At 45.5% G+C, this 18,821-nt stretch overlaps 1 protein-coding gene across 3 annotated transcripts in view; it reads left to right on the plus strand.

The window, feature by feature from the left end:
- The window catches only part of ZNF395 (zinc finger protein 395), a 37,693-nt gene that overhangs the window by 16,096 nt on the left and 2,776 nt on the right, over positions 1 to 18,821 (plus strand). The window contains exons 1-7 of one of the 3 annotated variants that reach the window (XM_011359337.2): positions 5,939 to 6,081; positions 8,507 to 8,753; positions 10,102 to 10,334; positions 12,170 to 12,279; positions 15,630 to 15,865; positions 16,349 to 16,449; positions 17,180 to 17,474. In XM_011359337.2, coding sequence (XP_011357639.1) covers positions 8,520 to 8,753; positions 10,102 to 10,334; positions 12,170 to 12,279; positions 15,630 to 15,865; positions 16,349 to 16,449; positions 17,180 to 17,474 — 1,209 coding nt within the window. In that variant the 5' untranslated portion in view covers positions 5,939 to 6,081; positions 8,507 to 8,519. Of the gene's footprint in view, positions 1 to 5,938; positions 6,082 to 6,338; positions 6,465 to 8,506; positions 8,754 to 10,101; positions 10,335 to 12,169; positions 12,280 to 15,629; positions 15,866 to 16,348; positions 16,450 to 17,179; positions 17,475 to 18,821 lie in introns of those variants that run through there. The other 2 variants (XM_011359336.2, XM_011359335.2) reach the window with 2 other exon arrangements.

Genomic DNA, 18,821 nt, shown 5'->3' on the forward strand with positions numbered 1-18,821 from the left:
CGTTGAATTTCTTCCAGATGCTGGGCATTGTTCTCATTTTTCACTGGTGAGTTGGGAAATCGAGGCTCTGAGATGGTGGCTGTCACAAGTCACACAGGTCGAGGTAACTGGCTGCTACCTGCTCTTTCCCTGGAGAAGCACCCTCCGCAGTGGACCTTGGCTTAGCTTCTCCTGAACAGGCTGGGTATCCATTTAGAAGGGGCAAGTGTTAGCACTTCATGGCAACCAGCCTTTCTTTCCCCTCAGCCACAGCACCCCTGGGAGATGGGAAGCATTCCCATTGATGTTGGAAGGAATGTTCCCCTCTTAGGAGAGCGAGCAGAGTCTCTCAGGAGAAGGTGATAGAGTGACAGGGTGAGGAGCTGCCCCCCATCCTGACACAAAAGAGCTGAGGGGTTAATTAGAGAGTGAGAATAACGGGGAAAGCTGGGTTAAAAGTTGGTCTGCAGAAGCCTGGTTACCCGCCCTCTGGCCAGACAGATCTGTTCCCGTTGGCCAGTCAGCCATCCTGGTCTTGGAACAATTCTGGTATCCATCTCTTATTTCAGATTTTTAAATGTTATCAGCCACTAGAATGTTCTGTCATCCGAACAGCACATGTTTCTTATCTTGGGCCTTATAATTTCCAAGATTACAGCTTATTTCCCGTGAGTTTACATTTCGGACAGTGGCTCCCGGGTGAGACTTGGATTCCTGAGGGTTATCTGAGCACCTCATTCCCTTCCCTTAACTATTTATCTTTTCCGGCTAGCTGTCTAGTTAACCAAGCTTCTTTACGTGGGCATGGTGTTTCTTTAATTTCGGATCTCACTCTTCTGGCCTGGCTCTCAGACCAAATGATATCTGCCTTAGGCACTTGCAGCCCTGTGTACTCTGATAATCCACCACTGGAGAGGGCCGCTGCCTTTTTATTACCTATTGATTCTAGCAAGGCAAGTCACCAGGTGGCTCTCACCCTTCCCACAAGGCCCGCTGCCTGTTTGTTTAGTGCCATCAGGGAATGCCATTATTCATTCAGATGACTCTTGAGTTCCACATAGTTTTTCTGTTTTTAACTAATTAAATGAAAAGAGTATATGAAGTCGAGTCTGTGTTTCTCTGCCTTCTTAGAGGAGTGAGAACATGATGAACCCTGTACCTTGCTCTCGGGATTGACACGTTGGGCATCGTTGCCACAAAGGACCCCCTTTCTCACCTGTGCACCCCTCAGGGCCTTATGCTAATGGGTCCTGGATTGTTAGGCTTTTTAAATTCTCTCGTCTGTGTTTTGTGTTTTTGGGGTGGTTCTTTTGTTGCTAGCTTTTGCTTTTCTTTCCTATCAGGTGCCTCTAGATCCCTTCTTCCCAATGAAACTCACACTTTCTTCCTCACAGCATTGTGAGGTTCAGGCAAGGCAAAGTAAAGGCATCAGAGCTGTGGACTCCGAAGGCCTCTGTCCACACCCTCTGTCCTGAGCCCTGGTCTTGAGCCCCCCCCGCCGTCCATGCGGCTGGGGGAAGAGAGAATTGGACCAGGAGCAGCCAGGAAAATTGCAAATGCCACTGCCTGCTAGCTTGGGCAAATAAGTAACCCTCTTGAGAAACTTCAGTTTTCTGAGTTGTAAATGGAGATTATACTGTCTCTCCATGTTTTCTTGAGTTGCTGGGAGGTCAGGAAAAAAAGGAAACCCCCAAAGGTGTGTGTTAAAGTGCGTGTAAACCCAAGTGCCATTCAAGTATTCATTCATTGGTCATTTGAATTCATGTGCAGGTCTCTTACACCCTCACTCTGAAAACTGCTCGAGAGACGTGTTAATTCTCTGAGGCTTGTTCTTCTGGAGGTACTCAGCTCCTGGTTCCCTCCTTCCCGCAGGCTCTGGGTAAAAATGCCGAGTCAGCAATCATCCATCTGCCCGCCTCCTTCTGGAGCTCTCACATAGTTTTAGCACAGTGCAAATCAGGTTTAACCACAGCGCATGCACCCACACGTACACACGTGCATGTGTCTTCTCCCCTCCCCCCCATGCATGTACAGAACGGTGCTGGATAAGCTCTCTGCTTCCCATGGCACATTTGGAAGTGTGGTTTTACTTATGCCTGCTCCCTTATGTAGTATTCTCTACTTGTTTTCAAGATAGTACTTCTCTCTTAGGACCGAGTTTGAACACTAAAACTTTCCCCTTGCTTTTGATAACTGTCTTCATTTTAGGGCAAGTAGCAGGTATTATGTCTCAGAACACATTATTTTTGAATCTGGGGCTCTCCTCACCCATGGGAATATCATCTACCTAGAATCATAAATCTGATGGGATAAGCAAGATACGGCCTCTGCCCTCAAAGGGCTCATGCCGTCTAAGAGATGTGCCGTCCTTTTGATTCTCGTAGAAATAGTTGCAGTTTACTAAGGCCTGTGTGCCAAGCACTGTGCTAAGAACTGTCTTGTGTAATACGGAGTCGCGTATAAATGACAGAGCAAGGAACAAAGGGCACTGGCAGTGGCGGTTTTGAAAGCAAATGGGGAGCTAGGTGTGAAGGAAGGGGAAGTGTGCTTTTTCCTGGGTGGAACTGTAAAAATGCTTTCCTCCCCGGCCCACAGTGCAAACAGAATGGTCTCTTTTACTTGATTGAATGACTGTTGTGCATTTGGACCAACAGAAGTATCTGATGGTTAGGGTTGTTTATTATTTGCTGGAGAAAATTGAGTGTAACCAGATCAGATGACCTATTTCTATGGCCCATCTGCTGGAATATGAAAATAACACTACTATTTGGGACTCTTATTTTTCCTTCCATTATTCTATTACATCTATTACTCACAGTAATGGAAGGCTGGATGCTCACTTATAGGTGATGCTGTGACCAGGATTCCAGCCTCAAATGGGGGAGGGGCAATCTTTAAGATCCCTGTCAATCCTGATAGTCTATAATTTTAACTTTATGGGTATTCTCAACTATTATACATTGATGCAGTGTAATTCAGTTTTTAAAAACCTTCAGAAAAAGACGGTAATTAGAATGTTCTGAAAATTCAAGTGGTCATTCTCTGAACAACTGATTTAGAAATATTAGTATTGAATCAATCACTAATTTGCTCAGTGCGGTGTATCTTAAGCTTGTATTTTTAAAATGTAAAATGCACATCATACATTTTAGAAATGGTATATCAGGCCTGTTAAATAACTTGAGACATCTAGAAGTTTTAGCTCAGGCCCTTGGCTCCATTCAGAAGAGTTTCTATCCAGACCCAGGCTGGATAGAGTCCTTTGGGAAGAAAAGGTTAATATATATTCAATAAAGAGTCATTTTTTACTTTCTCTGGAGAAGGCAAAATAAGACTTGAGAACCGACCACCAGGCAGAATTTGGGTGGTGATGCCGGAGTATGCCCACTTGCTTTTGCCAAGTTCAAGTGGTGACTTGTACACTAAGAGGACCATAGACATATCTACATATGACTGTGAATATGCTGCAGACGCACTTGGCATCTCTCAACAGAGATCGTCCCTGGCTAAGAATTGCTGAAAAATAATTGGGACTCCTATTCTCCATTGATTTATGTTGTAAAAGAAGAGATGTGCTTTGTTACATTTTGACCTTTGGACGAGCTTAGAATAGCACACGAAAACAAATTAGGTTAAAACTTGACAGATTTATAAGAAAAAAGCAACTTTCTGATAAAAGATGAAGAATGCAGATTATTAGCCAAAGGACTGAAAACTCAAACTGCCGTTCTGTACAGTGGTTACCCAGTGGAGATCATAAAATAAAAAGCTGAGGTTTAGTAGAGAACCGGAAACTGTTGGCAGAGGGCCGCTGTCCCTCACCTCCATCTATAAATTGTTTATTAGAGAGGTAGCAGGCATCCAAGATTTAACAAATGGGAAACTTACTCCAAACTTCTCTCTCCTTAACTTAAAAAATAAAAAACCCTGAATTATTGGTTGTGTAATGAATCATTTTGACTTTTCTAGAAGTTCCACTAGGTGATGTCATGGCTTGCTGCTGTGTCCCTGGGTGGTAGGAGAGAGCAACCATTGTGCATGAGTGTGTGCGTACACACACGTACGTGTGCTGAGACATGTGGTTGTCTGGCAACAGTCACATGTCAAAGAGCAATTTGCAACTCAGAACCACAGAGCGAGTTTGTTTTCCTATTCTGTCTGTTCCAGTTATTTAACTGATGGCAGAAGTCCTCATTAAGGGCTATTAGCACATCAGGATATGTTTGCTGAGCCTGGAATGGGGCTAACCCTTTTCGGACATTGACCAGAATACATATTCTAGGGTAGCCAGTCCCTCCTATTAGTGGCAAGGGTAAGAAGCACAAGAGGGCTCAGGATCCCTTAGCGGGAAGTCTTTTTTTTAGCAAGAGTTTATGTTTCCATCAAAGAATTCCTTCAGTCAAGAATGTAACACTATAAAGGAGGATTCAGCTATATGTCGAAACATTGTTATTATTATGCCCCCGCTACCCCCTCCCAAAGGGTGTTTCTTGATTTCTCTTTGCTGACCAGAACCATATGGCAAATTAGGGGATGGCGAGTTTACAGAGACCTTTGATAGCTCCCAAGAAAGAAACCAATAGGGGAGTGAATAGAAGTAGAGATCAGGAAAGAGGTTTGAAGGGGGCTCCAGTTAGATGGATAGAAATGTGCTAGAAGGGAGGGTGGGACCCTTGATCCGAAGTGTAAAGTGACAGGCAGTCCTAGAAAGTCAGTCTAAGGTCCAGTGTTAACCAGGCTCCTTCACCCACCTGCATGGCAGGCCTCTTTATGTATTCTTATCTACTTCTGAGCCCTTGAAGGACACTGCTGATTGTGTTATCTGTCGCGCCATGTCCATAATATTATGAGCGTGCTGATGAACACAGGAGAGGCATGGAATCCTACCTGGTGATGCTGCCCGGCCTACATTGAGTCTGGATTTGTATTTTTCACTTCTGTGTAATTGGTCGCCAGTATAAACTTGGCTAAAATCTAAACTTTTGAGAGTGATTGCATTATCTCTTTGCACCCTCTCAGAGGGCAGTGTGTGTATAAAGTTCTTCCCAAACCACTAAATGATTAACTGTGACTGGGATTGTTTAGCAAGGTCACACTAAAGCACTGACGTCTGTTTTGTAGGTAAGAGGCTAACATGCCAGCGGAGAAGAGATTTTCAGGGAAAGAAAGTACACAAGAAAACAAAAGTAGAGACTTGCCGGATCGGAGTTTTTTTCTATCAAGTTTCACTGACATAGGAAAAGAAAAACGTAGATAAAAAGCAACTTAACTGAGTGTTTTATTTTGAGAGATCCCACACCTCCTGGAATCATGGCAAGATCGTGACCTTCCACATGAGGTAGACATGACTTCAGCCTCCAGGGCTGCTGGTTCCTTGTGTAGCCTCAGCAGCCTAAGCTGTCTGTAGCTCAGTTTCCTCATCAGAAGCAAAAGACCATGTCTTTTACCTCAAGTTGTTCAGAGGATTAAATTAGATACAATTTGTGAAAGCTAGTGCCTGTTAGGCACTTAACAAAGGCAGTTTCCCTTCCTCCTTTCTCTTCTGCTTTTAAAAATTAAGATTTGGGCATACTATAAATGAATAAAATGCATTTCAGTGTAGAATTTGGGCCAGTTGAAGGATAAAGGCCAGAGAAGGAGAGCAAACACACGTGGGAACAAACGGGAAGTGGGCAGGTTCACCGACTTTATGCACATCCAGCAGACTTTGGAAGGTGTGGGGTCACAAACCAAATAAATAAAAAGTATTTTTTAAATTGTAACAACAAGAAAAAAGGCTTACAAAAACGTTGTCAGAGTCAGCCGAATATTTCAGGCTCCATTTGGAGACTGGAAGCTCAGGAATTTTGGAAATACTACTCTTTCTTCATTTTCAGTGATAGAAACCTCAAACTTCCTGCTGTGGAAAGTGGGGGTGGCCACTGAGTTTGTTATTTTTTTTTTTTTTTTTTTGGTCAAGAAAAGGATTGTTTCTCTGGATGGATGCTGCCATCTGATGTCTCTAAGTGGCACTGCGGCTTCACCTCTAGCTCTGAAGAGCTCAATGGAGTTAAATTGAGAGTCAGAGGTTCTTGTTTCTGCCTTGAGGATTTAGGGGTGAAGGTAGGTGAGTGAATTTTTACAACCAAGTCAGCTTGGATATACATTTTTTTTTTTTGTAGTGGTCAAAAATTTGAATTTACTCCTTACATTTTTCTTCCTTTTTATTATAGTAAAGGTGTCCAGTGGAGTTATGGAATGTGGAGTCACCAGACATCTACACAGGAGCTCTGTAGGATAGGCTGTGACTCCAACCTTTTTCTTAGCTTTTTGTTTTTGTTTTTGTTTTTGTTTTTTGTTTTCTAGGGAGTTCGTGGTGCAGATACCATGCTATCTGATTCCAGCTCTTGAAGCTCTGAGTAAAAGATTTGTAAAAGCCCTTTTTCTGTCACACTGTACAGGATGTGAAGAGCTTCTACAGGAACAGTCTCATTTTCTCCCCTAAGGTGTGGGCCGCGGAAGCATTAACATTGAGACTTATCGATGGGGAAGCAGGCTGTGAGTGGGGGCTGACCAGGTGGCCTGAGGGCAGGTCTGTGTTTTTACTCAATCCCAGGTGAGCAGTTCGTCAAGGGAAGGATTTCTCAAGAATGAGCTTATTGACTGATATGGATCACTGAGGGTCTGGAGGATAGGCATTTTCTGTTTTGGAGTGATGTAGGTGCCGAAGGTCAAGGAATGGCCCAGAAGATCCCTGATGGCCCCACCAAGCCCTGGTGCTCGTTGAGTGCCAGGGGGGTTGGAACCTCTCCTCTCAGGCAGGAGGGGTTTGGCTAATGAAGCATCTGACCAGGGTTTCTGGTTTAGGTATCTCCTCCCTAGCTCTTCCCCTTTGTAAAATGTGGAGGGTGGTGGTACCCAACTTCCTTCTTTCTCAAGTTTGAATAATGAGGATACGGTGGCGCCTCAGAGCATGCTGAAATGACGTGTGTCGTTTTCAGAACAGGTCCTGTCCACCATGGGATGAACACGCTGAGGCCCGGGCTGGTCTCGCTTGGTTCACGTCAGGGCTGTGGTAGTAGCCGACACCACATGCCGTTGGAGGCGGTGTGCGGGCAGCTCCAAGGCAGCGAGGGCACCCAGGTCTGGAGCCAAGAGACCAGATCTCCTTCAGGCGCTGGCACCAACTTTGTGAGCAAGTCACTTAAGCTCTCAGCATTAGTGTCCTCAAGTATGAAATGAGAGGAGAGTTAGCATGGCTCGTTTCTGTGGCTCTTTGAAGTTTTAAAGCTTGCTGAGCTTGAAAATCTATGAGTATCTATCTGATAAATGTCCTCATGTTTTGATTTATTAATGTAGTCATGTGTCACATAACGATAGACCACAGATACGATTGTGGTTCTATGAGATTATAATAGAGCTGAAAAATTCCTGTCACAGCCATTCCAATGTAATGTGGTGGCGCAATGCATTACTCCTGTGGTTGTGGTGATGCTGGTGTAAACAGACCCACTGAGCTGCCAGTCGTATGCAAGTACAGCACATACAATTATTTGCAGTACATTATACGTGATAATGATAATAAATATGTTACTGGTTTATGTATTTACTATATTATGCTTTTTGTCTTTGTTTTAGACTATTCTTTTTATTTATAGAGAAAGTTTGCAGTGTGACAGTATGCCTGTTACACCGGCCAGCAGCCTCATGCATCTTGTTTACCGTGTCTCTTGATCACATCATTTTCTCTTGTGCTTGATTTAATCTCATGTTGTTTTATATAGTAACATGCTGTACAGTCTTGTAGCCTAGGAGCAGTAGGCTACACCAATATAGATGTGTAGTAGGCTATACTATCTAGACTCTGTGATGTTCACATAACAATGAAATCGCCTAACAGCGCTGTTTCTCAGAACGTATGGTGGTATCTCTGTCGTTAAGGGCACGTGACCTTATCGTATATAGGACCCAACCTAAGGAAGTGGTGTGAGTGTGTGTGTGCTGAGGTTGAGTTCAGAGAATGCTCCCTGCAGGCAGAGCAGTTCAAACAGCACAATACTGGATATAGCCCCCAAGTACGATGGTAAAGGACTTGTTAAATGAGGAATGATGCATCTGCCTTAGAAAATACTGCGTGGCTTCTAAAAGTGATTTTATAGAATAACATTTAGTGATATAGTAAAACCTACACAAGGTATTAAGTGAAAATTCAGTTTTCCAAACCATGATAGCATTTTGTAGAAATAAAAGTATGTAAATAAATGTATAGGAGAAAGTGTGGAATGTTATCTAGGAAAAGTGGGTATATCTGGGAGGCAGCTTCTTGCATGATCTGTTTTTCTTTATGCTTATCACTATTTTCTAAATGTCCTACGAAGAATAGATGTTACTTTTGTAAAAAGAAATAATCGTAAAAGTTACTTTAAAATGTTTCATCCGTTTTAATGGACACTTATGGCTCCTGCTGTGTGTAGGGTTCTGTACCAAAAGCTTCCTGATTCCTCCAGAAAAATGAATAAAAGACTCTGTGTTCCCTTTCCCTCCCCAGGAAACACAGCAGCATGGCTAGTGTGTTGTCCCGGCGCCTTGGTAAGCGGTCCCTCCTGGGAGCCCGGGTACTGGGGCCACCCGGGGCTGCCCCACCTTCAGAGCCTCAGGCGGAGCTGCTGGACGGGGTGGCTCCCCAGCCCTTCCTAGTCTCTAAGGATACTTCCTGCCAGGAGCAGCTCAAGGAAGTTCTCAAGGCTCCCGGCACCTCAGGCCTCCAGCAGGTGGCCTTTCAGCCAGGGCAGAAGGTAGGTTGATCCCCGTGTGTGGACAGGTGGCTCATCTTCCCAGGCTTGGGGCCGGCAGGCCAGTGGTGCCCCAAGCAACAGGCTGGAAATGCTGGGCACCGGTTTGTGCACAGACCTGTCCCTTGCAGCCCTGTGGGCCCTTGGGTGGCAGGCTTCCGGAGAGAGTGAACCGACATCAGCAGACCCAGGGCTCCTCCACGACAGTGCTGTCTGGAGGAAAAGCTGGCAAGGCCGGACACCTGACATTCTTAGGCCTACTCAGAATCTCAGTTCCAAGCTTGACCAGAGCTCAGTTTCTCGCAATCTGCCTCAATTTGCAATTTTACAAAACAAAGGAAAGAATCTCAGCTTTTTAAGAGACAGATAAGATTATATCTTTTGAGTTACTTTTAGACATTTTTAAGAGAGGAAGGTGTTTGTTTAGTCAGGATACATTTGGATTTTCTTTTCTAGTGTTTTCTCCCCTCGTGTCAGGGCTCAGCTCTCACCCGTACCTGATATTATCACTAGATCCATATGCATGGGCTTCTCTTTTATTACCTTTTTAAGGGCCCATAAATAGATAACCCTCCTGTCTGAGGCTTCTGTTGTCCAGGCCTCGCTTCCCAGGAGGTAAAGCAACCAACTGCTAGAGAGGTCAGCCTACCTCTCCACCTCTACCATCTTGTTTCTAGGTCTTCAGACTCAGAAGTCTGTGAAGCGCAATATGCAGGTTGAGCAATTCAAGGCAGTAGTTGGGAACCAGCAGATATATAGGACTTCTAAGGCAAGGCAGGGCAGAAAATCAGGAGGATGGACACAAATTCCAACTTCATTTGGGGAATTTTAATCCATTTACATTTAAAGTAATTATCAATAGGTAAGGACCTACTATTGCTGTTTTGTTTGTCGTTTTCTGACTTTTTTAGTTCCTTGTTTCTTCCTCTCTCTGTATTCCTTTGCGATTTGTTGATTTTGTTGTAGTCTCTGTTTTGGTTCCTTCTCTTTTTCTTTGTGGTTACCACAAGGCTTAGAGAAAACATCTTATAATTCTAAAAGTGTATTTTAAGATAACGGCTTAGCTTCAACTCCATATAGATTCCAAGTTCAGAAAAAAATTCCAGAAACTGACACATTCACTCTCACCAAGTAGAGAGTTTGTAAGGATCTGTTTGGGAAAGAACCAGTCCACTGTGGCTTGTGTGGGCGCTCAGGTGGGAAGCAGGTACCTGGGAACCTCTGCTGGAATTAAAGATGAGTCAGAGAATGCAGTGTGTGACAGATGGATCCTGGCTCGCAGAGCTTGGGGGCATATTGGGGGAGAACTACCAAGTGCTGACCACTGGTTGCTGTTTTCCTCTCCGCCCAGGTTTATGTGTGGTATGGGGGTCAAGAGTGCACAGGCCTGGTGGAGCAGCATAGTTGGGCAGAGGACAAGGTGACTGTTTGGCTGTTGGACCAGAAGTTGCAAATCTGCTGTAAAGCAGAGGAAGTGTGGCTGGCGGAGCTGCAGGGTGCCTTTCCCCAGGCGCCCCCTCCGGAGCAGGGAAGCCAGGCGCCAGCCTACAGGCCTGTCTCCAGGAACATTGACGTTCCAAAGAGGTTTGTGTGGGAGAACCTGGGCTCTGAAAGTCATGTGGGTGGCGAGGTATGGAGTGGTGGGGTGTTTTGTGATGGGGAAGGAATGTGGAAGTCCTACATGTCGAGTTGTCAAGATATTGGACAAATGAGACACAGAGAGAGGGCATCCTTTAGAACTGGTATCTTTTCTTCCCTTTATATCTTTGGTTCGGCTAAGGGCTGTCTTTTCCTCCCTTTATGCTTAAATTAAAATTAGTTCTTCGTTTTTGATGAGAGACGGAGAAAATGGCTTAGATCAGGAGCCAGCAAACTTGTTCTGTGTGGGCCAGATAGTCAATAATGTAGGCTTTGTGGGCCAAGCAATCTCCGTCACAGCAACTCATCTCTGCCTGGTGGTGTGAAAGCCGCCACAGACGGTGCAGAAACAAACGGGCATGGTTGAACTCCAAAAAAACTTGACTTATGGACACTCAGATTTGGATTTTATATATTTTCATTGGTTACATGTCAAGAAATAATATTGTTCTTTTGATTTTTAAAATCACTTAAAATTATAAAACCATGCTTATAGCTCATGAGCCACACAAAAAGCAGGTGTCAGGCCATGTTTGTCCCACAGCCCATAGATTGTGGACCCCTGGCTTATATATTTGAAACCACTGACGATGAATGAAGAATGTATATCTTGCTTTAGAATTTTATGATATCATTTTTTTCCCCGAGACTATTTATACATATATACCCTAATTTCTATGTTATATGTTCTACATACACTGATCTTTTAAGATTAGAAAAGAAAGTCTGCTGATGGCGATTGTCTTATATTCAGGATGTGCAGCAGTGAAATCGCATTCCACCTTTCTGTGTGTGGCTGTGGATACTGCTGTTATTGACAGCGCAGCCGGTATATTGAGACCAGACAAGAGCAACGATATTTGTGATTGTGAATTCAGCGGAATGTTGGCAAAGAACTTGTTTTTCTATTCTGTGGAAACAAAAATACAAAGATCATATAAAAAGAAGGGGGATGCTAATATGATTAATATATTACGGGTCTTGGTTTGGCTATGTTAAACCCAGTCACATATTTTGGTGGATCTGAATTGTAAAGAATGGATTAATAAAGTCCTTTGAAATAGATGAGCCACCTAGAAATTTATTTTAGGCTAACTTTCCATACTTTAGACTTATAGACAGTTCTAAATTTACTTCTACAAATGTAACTTTATATGGATTTTTAAGAATTACACATAAAATTTTATAGACCTCTGCCATGGAAAGCATTGAGATTTGCATCAGGAGAGTTATTTTAGTGATTCTGGTTTACTTGCTCGTTGGCTTTATGTACTAGGTTTTGTTGACATTCAGAAGCCAGCAGAATACCTCATCATTTTTCTCGTAGGGATGGGAAAGGGATTGGTTAGTGTAATCGTTCCCTCTTAAATCTGAATATAAGACCGAAAAAGAAAGGGAATTTTTGCGCTTTCGAATTCCAGCGGGCATCTTTTATGCCCGGGCTTTACTTCATTGCTTTGACTCTTCTTCTTATCCCCCCAAGTAAAATCCCCTATTCTGAGCTGCAGAATGAGGAAGTAAATTCAGGGGAGAATGGAGCTGCCCCTAGGTGTTCGTGGGATAGGGACTGACCTGCTCCTACTGGGGTGGACTGATACTGTAAACGTAATTCAGAATGAGTACTTTTCATGAAGAATGAAGAGAGACCTTCATGCTTTATATAACGTACACACTGGCTGATTGGAGCGGGGATGGGGAGGGATACAGCCCAGAAATATAAGATGACCACGTGACCTGCAGTCTCAGAAACTAACCTTTGGCACTCACCTGCTTGAATCTAGGAAGTCAGATGCAGTGGAAATGGATGAAATGATGGCGGCAATGGTGCTGACGTCCCTGTCCTGCAGCCCAGTCGTGCAGAGTCCTCCCGGGGTCGAGGCCAACTTCTCTGGTGAGGAAGGGAGTCCACGTGGGTTCTGAGTGACTGACTTCCTCTGCTTGGAGCAGCGGGCCTGGCAGGAGGATTTTAGAGTCTCTTCTCACTTGCATCCCAGACTGGCTGAGTGACATTGAGTTAGATGCTTCCATTCTGTCTCCTCAGTTTCCTCATCTGGGGAGAAGTTTCCTGGTGCATTGTGAAGATGATTGAGCACGGGGCTGAGCCACACTGGCCACTTGAGTAAGTTCTTCTATGGGAGTAAGCGAGTGAGGCACTTTGGTGGGGGCCTGAACAGGCCAGTAGAGGAATATTTAGTTCACACAGGTAGAAATTTACTAAATGATCCCCTAGTGGCCTCAGGAGGTTCATGCCCCCATTCCAAGTGCCTAATTCAGCCTTATAAATTAGTGTGGGCCTACAGGCCCAAGACCTGGAATAAACGAGCTAAAGTCTGAAATAAATCTAATTGCTTTGTTCAAAGCGATAGTATGACTTCACAGCAAATTTATAAATTAAAAGAAACTAGTGTGACTCCCCAAAGTACATTATCAGTAACATGGGAGGAAACAGGGTTGCTGGATATTAGTAATTTGATGAGACTGGTAGTGAACCTGAAGGTTTTTTTTGGAATTCATTATAGGGCTGGCCTAACTTACTCCCAGGGAATAACTTTTTCATTGGTGAGATCTAACCGAATTGCGAGCTGCTTAAAAGCTTATAGGAAAATGTGGAGTTAGCTCTGAACGTGTACCATAAGGAAAGGGGCCTTTACAGGAATCCCTCATGAGTAATCTTCCTATATAGAAAGTAAATTTAAAGGAGTGATAAAGCAAATTTACTTATTTCAGCCGAAGTCTGTCACCAGTGACGAGCTTTCTGAAGTCATTATGTCTGTTGATACCTAGTGGCGAGGCATAGCATTGTGCACCTGTTCTTTTAGCCCTTGGGAGCTACGCAAGCAAAATGGAGAGAAAAGGAGTCAATTTTAACTTCTCAGGAAATTCTGTGCGTTTAGGAGATCCAGGACGTTGGTCAACAGGAGGAAGATTCAGATAAGTTGCATAAAGGGGAAGAAAATCATTGACTACAATTCCCATTAGGTGTGTGTGTGCGTCTGTGTGTATAGAATACCTACATATATGTTCACACGTACGCACACACCCCAACACCAACTTAGACACATCTAACTGATAATATGCCATGATCCTGATATCTTAAGTCCATTTTGGACAAAAAATTTAAATTGTTTATTAAAGATTTTTTCCATTATATATTTCCATTATAACATTATTTCCATTATAATATATTTTCATTATAATATATATTTTTCGTTATAATATGTAATATAATGTGGTTGAAGTCAGTGGAAGAAAAGGCTTCCTTGGCAGCTCATGATGTCAAAGTATTCAACATCAAGGTGACGTCTACACAACAACTGAAACCTTGTTCTAATTACGAATTCTCTTTGCACAGAAACTGCCATATCCTTTAGTTTCTGTATCGTTCGGATGGCTCTGTGTGTGTGTGTGTGTGTGTGTGTATGGAGAACAGAGGGGATTACAAATATTTCTTAGAGGTTCACCGTAAATTCATTGCTTTGTATTTGCAGGGGAGCTCTTTCTTCTCATGGTATAATGTATCTATTACTTTGCCCTGGGAAAGCTTATGATCTAAGGTTCATTCATGTTCACCTTATAATGTATAGATTAATTTATGATATTAACTTTTCGCTTTGTTTTGTGTTTTTCTTCCTTTGTATGCCAACTTGCTAGTTTCGGCGTTCGAGCCATTCTAAGGGTTCTCTGCGGATGGCTGCTGTGTTGTGGGGTTTCCCTGCCCTTTGACCTGCCCTTTTTTCCAGAGTCCGGATTGCACTAGATATAGCATTCTGTTCCCTTGCCCTTCTCTCCACGAGGGGACGTCTGTGGGGGCTCTTGACCTATTGGCGTGTTGGCGGCTCCTGAGTTCTTCTCTGAAGAGCTACCCTATTTTAAGTCCCATGTGTAGATGTCATAAACTCTTGGTTTCCAAGAAGTCATAGCATTGGGACTTGAAGGTGATATTTCAGGAGGGAAGAGTTCATCCATTCCACTCTGTCTGCATGCGCTTCTCCTGGTGCGTGAGCTTTAATTCAGGAGAGCCTGCACTGGAAACATGGAATGCTGGAGGTGCATTCTAGGTGTCTAGTCTAGCCTAGAAGCAGTTTGGGATATGGAACAGGGTGAGACAAAAAGCAGGATTTTTATCTTGGTCACGAGGGATATCGTACTTGATCTCAGAATCCGGCGTCAGGAGCTCTGTGGAACATCTGTGGGAGTTGGGGCTTTTGGAGACATGGCCACCATACTTGTGTCACAGTTTTTTTCCCCCCTGTGTATCAGAATTATAGGTTTTTCTATACTGTAAATGAATCTGGATTTATGGCCTAATAATGGAAGAGTCTGGGTTGGGCCTAAAGCAGCCTGAAGACAAGCATTTAAAAACTGAAAATTTTACGTGTCTCACTGTGATCTGGCTGGAGCAGAGCAGAGGGTTCAGGGCCATGTCGGGCGTAAGGGCCTCCTGTCATCTATTTTTGGTCTGAATTGCTGTCAGAGCTTATCTTTCCTTTTCTAAATATGTTGCTTGTGGTTAAAAGTCGGAACCACCTGGGCTGCAGCTACCTCTGGTAAATGTTACACGTCCCATCAGCTGTAAGAGCTGGCTGAATGGTTACTTCTTACACGCAGGTTTCGATGGACTTGCCCAGGTTTAAATGTTTGAAAGGCATTTTTCAAGAAAGCCTAGTCTACAAGCTCTTAACTTGGCCTTTTCATCCTCCTCTGCTGTAGGGAAGGCTTCCATCATGGTGCCTGGCACACGTGTCTGCTCACGTTCCCACCCACCCTTTTAGGCCTAGAGGCAGGAGAGGCCTTGCCCCTCGCCCTCCTTTCCTCATGCTATTTTTTTAAACATGTAAAATGAGAAACACACTCTAATTAGGCTATCTTTCTGTTCATAATGTGCAAAATGAAGTTGTGCTATACATTGGTTGGTCAGTGATTGTCAACATAGCTGTGACAGGAGATGTCCACTGGAGCAGAACAGGGCTACCCAGAGAAATTACTGTGATGAATGGACCTACTCCTCATTTTTACTGAAGCTCGGAAAGGTGAGGTTTTGTTTTGTTTTGTTTTTTTTGTCCCCCTGGAGTGGCGAAGCCAGGCAGAGCCAGGAATCAGATTCGAGAACATAGACTCCAGACTAGAATTCCGTGGTCTCTGACCTGGGCTGTCCAGGCGGAATCTGGTGTACACAGAACCATGCCAGGAGCCATGCCTGGGGACAGTCCTGTGAGCATCCTCTGTCTTCTCTCTGGCCAGCTTCTCGCCAAGCCTGTGACCCGTGGAAGGAGAGCGGGGATGTGTCCGACAGTGGCAGCAGCACCACGAGCGGGCACTGGAGTGCGAGCAGTGGCGTTTCCACCCCCTCGCCCCCCCACCCCCAGGCCAGCCCCAAATACCTTGGCGACGCCTTTGGTTCTCCCCAAACTGATCATGGATTTGAGACCGATTCGGACGCTTTCCTTTTGGATGAACCAGCTCCACGTAAAAGAAAGGTACGTGGTGTGGTGTGAGCATGAGCTGAGGATGGTGGGGCTGACGTCCACGTGGGGCCAGCCTCGGGGGGACGCGGCCTCTTAGGTCCTAGGTGTTCTCAGGCTCTATCCCATTTCAGTTTTCCTTTGCTGCCTCTGTTCCCTCATGATATTCCCAGGAGCTCTCAGTGATGCCAGTTCTTGCCGCTTTTCACCTCGGCCCCAGTTACTGCCTTCTTCGCTACACTCCTTCGGAGGCCTGTGCACACACAACCTTCAGGGGGTTTGACCCACAGCACCAGGCAGTGCTGCTGGCCACCAGGCCCATCCCCTGGGTCCAGGCTGATTGCCCCTGCTTGTCAATGTCTTTGGCCCGGGACAGCCCGTTCCCTAGAGCATTTCGTTGGGTTCTGCAGGAAGGCGGCTGAGTCTCCACAGGCTGAGGGTGAGAGAGGCTCGGGGGAGAGGAGCATATCCCCATGACCCCATCTTCCTCTTCCCTAGAACTCTGTGAAGGTGATGTACAAGTGCCTGTGGCCAAACTGTGGCAAAGTTCTACGCTCAATTGTGGGCATCAAGCGACACGTGAAAGCCCTCCACCTGGGGTAGGTATGGATGGAGCCCAGGGCCTCTTTGCCTGGGGTACCACTCAGGGCCGATTCCCCATGACGCACACCCAGAATGCTTCCAAGAAAGTGACTTGCTGAGAGTGCCACCTGGTTCCTGTCCCTGGCTCCCATGCCCAATGCAATAGCCTGCTGAAGAGAGATCTTTGCCAGGAAGGAAGGACCCTCTTACGGTGGAGATATTAACACAGTCCATGGGAAAGGGCTCTGCCCTTCTTGTGGAGGCACTTTCTTGCCTCACTGTAGGAAGCAAGATGTTTTAGTAGAAAAGGGGTAATTGGGTGAGACCCCTTCGTGCAGCCTGTGCCTGCATCCCCTTAACACTGCCTCCCTGGAGCACAGGCTGCTCACGGCGGAGAAACTGGCTGACAGCCCTTTCCCCTTGAGGAGAGAACGTGACCACAGGTAGGTGGGGCCCAGACAGGACCCATGGCAGAGCTCCGAGTAAGGTGACTCCTGTAGGGGGAGAGGTTCGCACATATTCCGCGAGAGAAGCCTTTGGTGCCAGAAGAAACAGTTCCTACTGGTGTGAAAGCACGTCCTCCCCTGCGGCATGGCACGGGGAGCAGACTCCTGGGTGTTCTCTCGGGCTCTGTCCCTGACTGGCCGGGTGGCCCTGAGCAAGCACGGCCTCTTGCACTTCAGTTTCTCCTGTGTTTGAACTGAGGCAACTTGTCCCTGATCATCACCGTGTCTCCCTCCCACACAGGGACACTGTGGACTCCGACCAGTTCAAGCGGGAGGAGGATTTCTACTACACGGAAGTGCAGATGAAGGAGGAAGCTGCTGTTGCTGCTGCTGCCGCTGCTGGCACCCCCACAGCCGACCTAGCCCCCATCCCCAGTGTGACCAGCCCACCCCTTGCCATTCTTCCACCGCCTCCTCCCAAAGCCCAGACCTCAGGCCCAGAACACCCTGGCCTGGAGTCTTATTTGCCCTCTGGTGCTCTCAGCAAGTCAGCTCCTGGCTCCTTCTGGCACATTCAGGCCGACCATGCGTACCAGGTATGGGGCTGGGGCATGCTGGAAGCTCAGCCTTGTGGCCGTGAGGACGTGTTCCGTGTCTGAGCTGTCACCAGCTAGCCTGATTACAGGCCACTGACCACCGTGATTGAAGGCTGAGCTCTTTAGCTAAATTGCTTGTCTCTACTACGAAGAAGAAAAGGAAAATGACTTCACACTCAATAAATGTGGGAATTCCCGAGTTCTTCATCAGTGGCTGCCTTGAGTGATTTTTAGAAATCTGGCTAATGCTCTGAGTAACCAAGTTGATGGATTGCTCTGGGTAATTGATACATCACTGGTTATAAAAGGGGGCAGAGTAGTGCAGTTGGGCTTCCCAGAGCAAATCCCGAGTTCTTATGTTAACAAATAATTGGCACCCAGTTTTTGAATACCTTCTGTGTGTCAAGCAGTGGGCTGTGCTTTTCAGATAGAAGAGTAAGATTTAGTCCCTCACCTTGTGAAGTACATGGGTTAGCTGGAGAGACAAATGAATATGTAACTGTGATTAATTATAATAAATAGTCAGTGTACCTAACTCAAGGTATTGTGGGTTCAGGAAGGACCAGGCTACTATGCCTGGTGTGGTTGGGAAAGTTGTCATGGAGAGGATGACATTTAGGATGGTCTTCACTGCACATAGTAAGTGCTCAGTGAACACACAGCTTGCCGTGTGCCACTTTTTCTTAAAAGCCTTATATGCTTGTAGCTTATTAGTTTTATCAGACTCTTGGCTGATTTGCAAGTTAGTAGTTAAAAAGCAATGCTTTCAATTAGAAAGCCTTTACAAAATGAACCAACTCTCCTCATTAGAATGACTGGTCACTTAGCTATTAAATGTTTGGCCAACTTCAGATGGCCCTCCAGGCTGCTGTGAGATGGGGCGCAGAGAGTGTGGCTTAGTAGACTTAAACATGGGCATCAAAGAGTGTTGCTGGGGATGCCTCATACTTTGTGCAGCAATGCACAGAGGCTTTTGGACACCTTTAGGGAACTGCCTACAGCATGTTCCTGGTAGGTGATCCAGCCAAGAAGTTAATCCGCTATGATGATTAAGCCTTGAGGCTGACGTGTACACCAGCTCTGAGCTAGGGGTTCTCAAAAAAGAGTAGAGCCTGGAACTAAGGAGTCAAAGAGCTGGGTGCGCATATGTTTCTCTTGAGAAGAACATTCTGTCGTATCCCAGTACTTTCCAGTCAGAGGCGCACCTTCTGCCGTGGACCATGAAGTTGCAGGGGGACTAGGTGGACTCTGGAAGCTCCCTGCGCTGGGATCCAGGCTGATGCTCTCTTGTCTCCCGCAGGCCCTGCCATCCTTCCAGATCCCCGTCTCGCCACACATCTACACCAG

This window comes from Pteropus vampyrus, unplaced genomic scaffold, assembly GCF_000151845.1.
Source record: "Pteropus vampyrus isolate Shadow unplaced genomic scaffold, Pvam_2.0 Scaffold47, whole genome shotgun sequence".
Classification (NCBI taxonomy): domain Eukaryota; kingdom Metazoa; phylum Chordata; class Mammalia; order Chiroptera; family Pteropodidae; genus Pteropus; species Pteropus vampyrus.